The sequence below is a fragment of the Dasypus novemcinctus genome, chromosome 26 (assembly GCF_030445035.2).
Source record: "Dasypus novemcinctus isolate mDasNov1 chromosome 26, mDasNov1.1.hap2, whole genome shotgun sequence".
In the NCBI taxonomy this organism is placed as follows: Eukaryota; Metazoa; Chordata; class Mammalia; order Cingulata; family Dasypodidae; genus Dasypus; species Dasypus novemcinctus.
The window spans coordinates 30,081,925-30,092,980 of record NC_080698.1 but is presented as its reverse complement, the minus strand read 5'-3'; the positions used below and the strand labels follow the sequence as shown (position 1 = coordinate 30,092,980).

Below are 11,056 nucleotides of genomic sequence, written 5' to 3'. Positions count from 1 at the left end.
GTAGCTTGAGCCCTATGATTCATTAAACACTAACACTTTTATTTAGAGGGTAGACAATGTCATGAAAACAGACATGATGAACTTCTTTGCCAAGCAAACTATAATAGCTGTTTGAACTGGGACTGCCAAGCTTAATTAAAAGAGAAACCCATATTGTCACAAGATATTTGACATTCCAGGAAGGACTACATATCCCATGCAGGTGAGGAATGTGGTGGATCTCCTCATAAAAACAATATTTATGTCCTCTACATCTTGGTATATCAGTGACAATGCTAAAGTGGCCTAATATTTCTAAACTATAAAATCACTATTTTGCATTGTGACAATTAAACTTAATTTGATAAAAAAAGATATTGCATTATGCGTTGGTAAAAATATTCTTCATCCTATAATGGAAAAAAGCCAAGTAGTAAACTCCTCAGCACATTCTCAGAGTCATGAAGATAATCTTATCATACCAAAATAGCCACAAATGAATTTAACTGACTCTGAAAATCTTTGTCTTATGAAATAAACTGTATTTCCACATTTACCAAAAGAAGGGCTCCAGAGAAAATCCTTTGCATTTGCTCTAATAACATTATAACATAATTCATCATCCTTGATGCACAAGCTCAAAATCAATATCAGCCATACCACACTGAGCTCTTTATTACCAGAAATATCAGAAATATGTGATATAAATTTTTACACCATAAATGTTCAGAATCAATAGGCAGATGGTAGTGACTGAACTCCCCAAACAAGTTAAATTCAAACACAACTTGATGATTCACACATTTGAGTAAGGGACTTGGATATATCCAAATTGAGTTTGATGACATTTACGAATATTTGCACTGTCTTATTGGATCGTTACCTGATTCTGAAATGGTCTTTTTTCCCTTGTTACTTTCTCCAGGTCTTTCCAAGGGAAGTTATTGCATGAATTGAACAATGGAAAATGAACTAATAGATGCGGGCATCTAGACTACCTCTTTCATTGATTCAGAGGCTTTGGGTCATAATAGTAAAAGCCATGAGCTCCACATATTATAAATCACAAAAAGCTTCAGCATGGGTGAGGCCTTACAAAAAAGAATTGTCTTCCTTTTTCTCATTGGAGTTTCTTTCAGAACCAACATTTTAAAGAGGGTGCTGCAGAGAACATTATCTCATAAAAAACAAAAGACTATATGATCAAGAAAGTTTGGGCAATAATAATGCTTACAGCATTTTTAATGGAATTAGTTCAACACACTTGAGGAATTTAGGAAATTTTATGTAAAAATCTAGATTTTGAGTTCTCTTAAAAATTGAAGATAAGACAATGTGGTAATAATATTCTAATTTAGAAATATTCTCTTGTGGTTTCCCATTAGGCAGGGTCTGTGCTCTCCATTAACCAGGCATTTTACTATCTCCCCCTACTTATTTTTGAAGATGCACAGTGCCTTTTCATATGAAGTGCAGAAAATTCCCTCAGTAAATATTTCTCCTTTATTTTATTTAGTTCCCCCACCCCCAATATAACTGATTATAGAATTTTTTCCTCCACATTTTGGGATGTGCTGTTCTATGTAATTCTTCAGATTCATGATTTCCAGGTTTATTTAAGTTTACAGATGAAAGACAGTTCATAATATATTAGTTGGTATATGGATCTGGATGCTAAATTGAAGAGATTAAGATTTGCTGGTATGAATTTTATGTTACCTTCTGGCAAATATTTGTGAATATATTTAAGAAGCCTGGATTTCATGATGAGGATTTGATTTCCACCTCTGGATGCTTTTCTAGGCCTTCAGGATGCAGAACTGAGCTCTCTGGTTAGAATATTATACATTCTCTCAGACTTCAGGTTCTATTGGTAGAAATGAAGGAGCCTCTGGATTTTACCTGAGGTTTGGCATTAAAAAGCCCAGACTAGGGCTTCATGGTGCTGCTGATCTTAAAAAGAATCTCAATGATACCCATTCTAGGGAAAAGGCTTTGGGGAAAAACTACAATACTTGCCAGATGATAAGAGAAGTGACTATTATGCTATCCCCAGGAATGTTAGAACTGAAGTAGATACTTCATTCTTATAGGCATCATCTGAGTAATTCTCAAAAATGAAAGGTGGGCAGTAATATATTTTTTTGGGTGCATCCCATGTGTATCAGCCAAGTGACCATTACTGAAACCCAATAATGGAATTTGACATTCTACATTTCATCTTACTGACTGAGAACACTGAAGATATGGTAATGAATTTTTGGTTTTCAAAATATTAGGGTTGGAAATAGTGGCCATGGAGGAAGCAAAGGCTTTGTGGAAGAAGTGCTGGCTGACTACAAGTCCCTAAGACTGGGTGTTCTCTGGATTTTGTTAAAGCTGATTCAGTAAAAAATAAATGGCAAATGAAGAGGACAAGTAGGTTTAGAAAGAAGTTATTTACCACTTTAATAGGGTTGTCCAACCTTTGGTCACATAGATTATTCTGAAATTCCTTTCATTGCCTTCTTGTCTCATCAGAAGTGATCTGAATACTCTTGGAAAAGTAAATCAAACAGAAAGAGGTGCCATGGTAAGACTTCTTCCTATAGCACTATGCAGTAAACGATGGCAGACTTAGGATTTAATCAGAGGACATTTCTGCATCTAGAACAGCTATACAAAGCCTTAAGACATTGTATTTACAGGACTTATTAATACAGAGACCCATATACTACCCAAATTCTGCCAGAGTCTTAATTGCTTGGTGGAGCACCTTCCTCAAGAATCCTTGCTTTCTTATTTATGGAAAAGCTAGTAGTTCTAAAAATATTTTCTTGGAAGAGGTTAGAATGGTTATTATTATATATCAATTGAATATAAAGTATGGTTATGTAAGCCAAGCTCGCATGCTAATATTGCACAGGGTAGAAAGCAATAAAAGAGGATGATGTGCTTCCTTGGGCCATCCAGTAGAAATACAAGGAAGTGCTTGATTCAGTATTGTCATAATGCCTCAAATTCCAGGAGTCCACCTGTAGCTGGCCTTCCAGTATGAATTCCATGTTGAATTCCCAAAAGGGCATATCTTCCTTGCAGACAGAAAAAAAATGACAAAAAAACCCTCAAAAAAACCCAAACTGAAAAAGATACACCAGCTGCCTCAAACTGTGGTACTGTTCTTTTCTTGAAGAGAATATATAATATTTCAAAATATTATATATACATATATTTAAAATCGTACAAAGTAACTGTAGATCCAAATTAGAAGACAGTTGATCGTTCTTCATAATTCCAAAAAATTCCAGAAAACCCTTATTTGAAACCCACTTTCCATGGTGTTGCCAAAAACTCCAAGTCTTCTCACTATAGAATATTTCGTCGCACACAGTAAAAGCACTGTAATTATCTGGTAATCAGTCAAAGTGCAAATAAGAAATCCATTTGGCTTGTAAATGTGTAAGATGTTTCAAATTCTTAAAATGTAGTATTTTCCACAGAATTGGTTTTCCTTTGCTACTACAACAGATGTTTCCATTAGGTTCTTGGGTGAATCTGAAATCAAAGAAAGAAAGAAGTTTCAGACAGAAAAGTATAAAATGAAGGCACCAAGAAACATGATTAGGCAGAAAATGAGGACAGCTTGAAATTTTAGGATGCTGCTTCTTTCAGGTGATCTGAAGTTTTAAAAAAATCAGTATTTGGAGTAATGGTTTTCAAATGGTAAGGAAAGCATATTCACAAGCCACCCTATTTTATCAATGCATTAAGTGATCTTTGCCACGACTGAGGAGATAGCCTCTTGGAACCGGGTCTATCCAGGGCTGGCTTGAGAGAGTGACCTGTGCAGTTGAACAGAGCCTCATGTTCAGAAAGACCCCACACTTGGTTTATTTATTTATTTATTTTTTTTATTGACAAGGAAAAGTATCCACTGTACTTAAGGAATTATTTTTTTTATTGACTTTGTAATAATATTACATTAAAAATATATATGTGAGGTCCCATTCAACCCCACCCCCCCACCCCCCCTCTCCCCCCCCAACAACACTCGTTCCCATCATCATGACACATCCATTGGATTTGGTAAGTACATCTTTGGGCACCTCTGCACCTCATAGACAATGGTTCACATCATGGCCCATACTCTCCTCCATTCCATCCAGTGGGCCCTGTGAGGATTTACAATGTCCAGTGATTGCCTCTGAAGCACCATCCAGGGCAGCTCCATGTCCCAAAGACGCCTCCACCTCTCATCTCTTCCTGCCTTTCCCCATACCCATCGTCCACCATGTCCACTTTTCCCAATCCAATGCCACCTCTTCTATGTGGACATTGGATTGGTTGCCCACACTTGGTTTAATGGTCTGCTGTTGCCATCTTGAAATTCTTAATAATTTTTGAATAAGGAGCCTCACATTTTCATTTTGTAGTAGGTTCTGCAGATTAAGTAGCCAGTTCTGTGTCTATCTGATGAGAATTTAAACCAAATAGGTCATTCTATGGTCTTGTCAAATGAGGTACAACTTGTTGTAAGAGGTAAGAGTGGCATAAGGTGAAATCGTAGTCAATGTGAGACTACATTTCTTTAGGAACATGGGAAAACTTACAAGTGAGAAATTATTCTACTCGAACAATAAGAGAGTGCTCAAGGGTGATCAAGGGCATAATGCTACAACTGTAGATGAAACTTAACCCATTTGAACATGGACCCAAAGTCTCAAGTATTCAACAGGATGCCATGCACATAGAACCATGGGTTTAGAGCACAAATTACAATTCTAATGGAGTTGAGATCTCTACATCAGAGTTCTAGGAAATAAGGCATTTTTCTTCATCATCTCTTAATTCTTCTTTACAGTGTTGGAAATTGAGTGTTCTGAGTCCAGGAGTTGAGAGTCCATTTAAAGCATCCAGGGTTAGGTAGGAACAATAATAAAAGTTTGTGTTCAAAAGTTAGTTAGGCGGGGAAGAATGTATAAGTAAGTTCCACACATTTTCTTATCCTCTCCTTGCAAATAATGTGGATCCTTCCAAACCTTGATTTCCTACATTCCAGTGGGCTTTGTATTGCCTTACGTTTCACTAACTTCTTTTTCACCAAAAGGAAGGAGAGAGACATTTATAAAACTGAACTGAAATTGCCTTTCTCTTACCTTCACAGCAATACCCTCTCCTCCACGCCACTGAAGATAGGGGTTGTGTCATGTCTACCGTGATAGCTGAAAGATACTAACTTTAACACACTAACTTTACATAGTAGAGGCTTAAAAAATTATTGGATAAATAAATGAATGCCTTTGTCTGGACCAAGGGGCAATTGTGATGGCATAAATTGGTTTATTTTTCCACTCTGCAACCACCAAATCTCTGTCTCTCTTTTAAAAAGGTATTTCATGCAAAAAGTAGGACTAGGGTAAAGCTCCCAAACATTTCAGATCTGGTGGAATTTGAGATGAAGAAGAAGCTGGAATACGTCAAAGTTGGTACTTTGCCAGTTCAGTAATATAAAAATATCACAGTGATTAGAATGGTGGCTATATACTAAATTAGAGTAACCATCAGGAACAGAGGCCAAGGAGAACGTGGATAAGTGATTGTGGTGGATTTGTGCTCGGTCAGTCACGTAGAACTCCCATTTTATCAGCAGGCTACTGGGGTTAGGAGTGCAATTTGAGATACGCTAACTTGCCCTTTCAGGAAGTTAAACTTGGCTCTCTTAACATTGTACACTTATCATTGATTTTCCCACAAGTCTGAGAGACATTCACATATTGGTTTCAAGAGAATCCAAACTTGTTTGATATTTCCCAAGATGTTATACCAGATTATATTCTGCTATATTAATCTGCTAATTTTTCTTTTCAGGTGATTTTGTTTTTCTCCTTTTCCCTTCCCAAATAATCATGTTTGTATTTTAGCTTAGAACCATTACAATATTGTCAAACAACTTATTTCCTCTAAGGGGAATTCTGTCTTTCTAAATTAAGCCTTTGTTCCTGAATACCAATACAGCCTCCCCAGCTTGCAAACTTTCATATTTTGATATATAAGATTTAAAGAAAGAAATAAACCAATAGGTATCTAAAAATATAGGAAAAAGATTTCTATTAACTATTTAGGTTGATTAATCCTGATATTAATTACTAGCAAAACAATTGAATAAACAACTCATACAATGATCAAATGGGACAGGGTTAAAACGTGGCCAGGAAACTTCAGCCAGGTGTACCAAGCTTCACTGCAGAAAGTCGTGAGTCAATTTTATTCCACCCTTGGCTAGGAAAACCTCTCAAAAGTAACTACTTCTCTCTTTAAGGTTTTCCTCCCTTCCTACGATATATTTTTTTCCAAATCTCCTGAAAGGAAGATATTTGCCTAATTCCACTGATTCCAGCCCCCCACTTCTTTTGTGGATTATATTGCCACCCAAATCCAATTTCGCCAAGATTTTCCTTGATATTGTGATCTGTTACCCAAGCTACCCCACATTCCAGGATATCTGATTGCTCAGATGAAACATTAAATTTCTTTTTTTTTTTTTATTGACTTTGTAATAATATTACATTAAAAATATATATGTGAGGTCCCATTCAACCCCACCTCCCCCCCCCCCCCCCCCAACAACACTCGTTCCCATCATCATGACACATCCATTGGATTTGGTAAGTACATCTTTGGGCACCTCTGCACCTCATAGACAATGGTCCACATCATGGCCCATACTCTCCTCCATTCCATCCAGTGGGCCCTGTGAGGATTTACAATGTCCGGTGATTACCTCTGAAGCACCATCCAGGGCAGCTCCATGTCCCAAAGACGCCTCCACCTCTCATCTCTTCCTGCCTTTCCCCATACCCATCGTCCACCATGTCCACTTTTCCCAATCCAATGCCACCTCTTCTATGTGGACATTGGATTGGTTGTGTCCATTGCACCTCTATGTCAAGAGGAGGCTCAGATTCCACATGGATGCTGGATGCAATCCTCCCATTTTCAGTTGTAATCACTCTAGGCTCCATGGTGTGGTGGTTGTCCTTCTTCAACTCCATCTTAGCTGAGTGTGGTAAGTCCAATAGATCAGATTGTAGGTGCTGGAGTCTGTTGAGGCTCAGGACCTGGCTATCACATTGTCAGTCCAGAGATTCAAATCCCCTAAATATATCTTAAACTCCAACATTAACTGCACCTCCAGCACATTAGCATGAAAGTCTTATGAAGGGAGATCCCATTTGAGTCCAGATTCATCACACATAAACACCATTTCCAAAGAGGGGCCATCTGCCCTGGTAGTTAACCCCATCGGCCATGACCATAACTCCCATGGGTCTCTTTAGCCCTCAAAGGAACCAATATCTGGGGGTTGTATCTGCTTTATCTGTCTCTCTGACTCTGCTCAGTTGTGCATGAGGGCAATCCTTCTGCCAGCCTCCAGACTCTTTTTTAGAAACTCGTAGCCATATAAACTCATTTCTCCTTTCCATTTCCCCCGTACTTTAGGTCAAACAGCATTTTAAAGTCATGGTATTTTATGTAGACATGGATATTCTGCTGATCCGCATTGAACCTTCTATATAAGGTCATTTTCCAGTTGCATCATCAGTTGGTAGTTGATAGTGGTCCCTCGTTGCCAGGGAGGCTCATCCCCGGGTGTCATGTCCCACGCTGGGGGGAAGGCGTTGCATTTACATGCTGAGTTTGGCTTCGAGACTGGCCACATTTGAGTAACATGAAGGCTGACAGGAGGAAATTCCCAGGCACAATGTTGCTCTAGGCCTTGTTCTTATTTTAGGTTTATCAGCTCACAAGCATAGTCATTAGCATCAGGGGCTCACTGTTGAACCCTCACTCCCTCCCGGTCCCCGCCACTGTACCTGGGAGACTGTTGCTGCTCCCCTAGGGACCACAACAGAGCACCACTGGCCAGGAACCCAGTACCCCCCCTGCTGTGGTTTTTAATTGTTGCCACTATGAGTATATCCAAACATTACCATGCACCCTGGACATATGTTCTGTACAGCTCCCTGTCAGCCATATATCACCTGTCATTGGTATCCCATACCAGTATCCCTCCATTGCCATTGTTGAAACACTCTGTGATCCAGAACTCCCCGAAATTTGAAGCCCACTATAATGTCATGGTCCCTTACTAGGGAATGGCATATAGCGATGGGTTTAAAGGATAGATAAAGAACTTGGATAAAGTTGGATAAAGAACTTAGATAAAGAATGTTGACTTGAAAAAATTCCACATCCTATCTTTTTCTTTTTTTTTTTTTCCCCCCCTAATTATTCAGCTTTTCTTCACAGGAGTCCTAGACCACAGCAATGTATATATATAATATACAGCACTCCCACACATCCACCAGAAAACCTTTTCCCTTCCACAGTGATACTCTTACGCCCTATTCATATCATATTTACTTAAAGTGATGTACAGAGTCTGAGACATTAGCTTTCTAACAAGGTAACATCTGTGCTTACATTATGGTGCATACTTTAGGATACACAGTTCTTTACATTTTTAGTTATCCTATGGTTTACATTATGGTTTACATTATCAGTCTGTCATCTCCTATATGTTATGGTGTAATATTACATGTTTTATATCCATCCTTGTGTACTCTCAAGAAACTCCTCTCTTACCCCCCATTTACTTTGGTTCCACACATTTAACGTCCATTTTCCCTTCCACCTTGGTGCCCACAGTGACAGCCAACCTCCGTTTCCTGAGGAGCCACTTCCAGAGATAGATGGAATAGTGTTCAGGGCCTAACTTGCTCAACTGCCCCAATGCCCTGGGAGCCACCCTTTCTCTCGAGGGATACAGTTCCCTCTATTTGATGGCATTAGTCCTCCCCAGGATGTGGGTCCACCCCCACTCTCACTACTTGGGTTTCTACCCCATGGTGTCACCCACTCTGGCAGAATGAGCATTTAGACATTCCCCAGGAGCCTGTCCTGCATCAGACCCTCCCCTCCGAGCATTCTAAACAGGTAACCCTCTTTATTATGTTTTGATATGATTTTCTCGGCATTTTACTCTCCACCAACACCTGACCCTCTCCTGTGTTCGTATGCTACCCCTCCCTCCCCCCACTTTTGGGCAACGTTACCCATCCGTCCCTCCCCAGCCACCCTCAAACCCGCAAAGCCCCAACCAAAGGCAACCCCTTGCCCCCCTTTTATCTCTTCTTTGTGTTCATACTTACCACCATCTCGTCTTAAATTCCACCCTTGCAGACATCGGCTCATATCCTTCCTCCACCCTCCGATTTCCTGTAAGCCTATCGTTCAGTCTCTTGCTATCTAGGGCAGCTTGTTTATTTCATATCATTGAGGTCATGTAGTATTTGTCCTTCAATGTCTGGGTTGCTTCACTCAACATAAGGTTCTCAAGATTCATCCATGTTATCACATGTGTTTGTAGTGTGTTTGTTCTTACAGCCGAGTAGTATTCCATTGTGTGTATATACCACATTTTATTGATCCACTCATCTGTTGATGGGCATTTGGGTTGATTCCAACTTTTGGCAATAGTGAACAATGCTGCTATGAACATTGGTGTACATATATCGGTTTGTGTCCTTGTTTTCAGTTCTGCTGGGTATATACCCAGCAGTGGTATTGCTGGGTCATATGGCAAATCTACGGCTAGTTTTTTGAGAAACTGCCATACTGTCCTCCAGAATGGTTGGATCCTTCTGCATTCCCACCAGCAGTGGATGAGTGTTCCCCTTCCTTCACATCCTCTCCAGCACTTGTATTCTTCTGTTTTTTTCATAGCTGCCAATCTTATGGGTGTAATATGGTATCTCATTATAGTTTTGATTTGCATTTCCCTGATAGCTAGAGATTTGGAACATTTTTTCATGTGCTTTCTTGCCATTTGTATTTCTTCTTCGGAGAAGTGTCTGTTTAAGTCTTTTTCCCATTTTTTAAATGGGTTGTTTATCTTTTTATTTTCAAGATATAGGAGTTCTTTATATATGCAAGTTATAAGTTTCTTATCAGATATATGATTGCCAAATATTTTCTCCCACTGTGTGGGCTCCCTTTTTACTTTCTTGACAAACTCCTTTGAGGTGCAGAAGGCTTTAATTTTGAGGAAGTCCCATTTATCTATTAGTTCTTTTGCTGCTCGTGCTTTTGGTGAGATATTCATAAATCCATTTCCTATTACAAGGTCCTGTAGATGTTTCCCTACACTGCTTTCTAAGGTTTTTATGGTCTTGGCTCTTATATTTAGGTCTTTGATCCATCTTGAGTTGATCTTTGTATAAGGTGTGAGATGGTAATCCTCTTTCATTCTTCTACATATGGCTATCCAGTTCTCCAGACACCATTTGTTGAATAGGCCACTCTCTCCCAGTTGAGAGGGTTTGGTGGCTTTATCGAATATTATGTGGTTGTATATGTGAGGTTCTATATCAGAGCTTTCAATTCGATTCCATTGGTCTATGTGTCTCTCCTTATGCCAATACCATGCTGTTTTCACCACCGTAGCTTTATAGTATGTTTTGAAGTCAGGTAGTGTGATTCCTCCAATTTCGTTTTTCTTTTTCAGTATGTCTTTGGCTATTTGGGGTCTCTTTCCTTTCCAAATAAATTTCATAGTTAGTTTTTCTAGTTCCTTAAAGAAGGCTGCGTTGATTTTTATTGGGATTGCATTGAATGTGTAGATCAGTTTTGGTAGGATAGACATCTTAATAATGTTCAGTCTTCCTATCCATGAACAAGGAATAGTCTTCCATTTATTTAGGTCTTCTTTGATTTCCTTGAACAATCTTGTATAGTTCTCGGTGTATAAGTTCTTTACCTCTTTAGTTAAATTTATTCCTAAGTATTTGATTTTTTTATTTACTAATTGTGAATGGTATTTGTTTCTTGATTTCCTCCTGATCTTGCTCATTATTGGTGTACAGAAATGCTACTGATTTTTGCGCATTGATCTTATACCCTGCGACTTTACTAAACTCATTTATGAGTTCTAGAATCTTCGTTGTAGATCTCTCAGGGTTTTCTATGTATAGGATCATGTCATCTGCAAATAATTAAATTTTGACTTCTTCCTTTCCAATTTGAATGCCTTTTATTT

At 38.8% G+C, this 11,056-nt stretch overlaps 1 protein-coding gene across 3 annotated transcripts in view; it reads right to left on the bottom strand.

Moving 5' to 3' along the window:
- Positions 1–500: 500 nt before the first annotated feature.
- Positions 501–11,056, bottom strand: part of TAFA1 (TAFA chemokine like family member 1) — a 631,521-nt gene continuing 620,965 nt past the window's right edge. For all 3 annotated transcript variants that reach the window (XM_058288984.1, XM_058288985.1, XM_058288983.1), the window contains exon 5: positions 501–3,513. In XM_058288984.1, the coding sequence (XP_058144967.1) occupies positions 3,496–3,513 (18 nt within the window). In that variant the 3' untranslated portion in view covers positions 501–3,495. The remainder of the gene's footprint in view (positions 3,514–11,056) is intronic.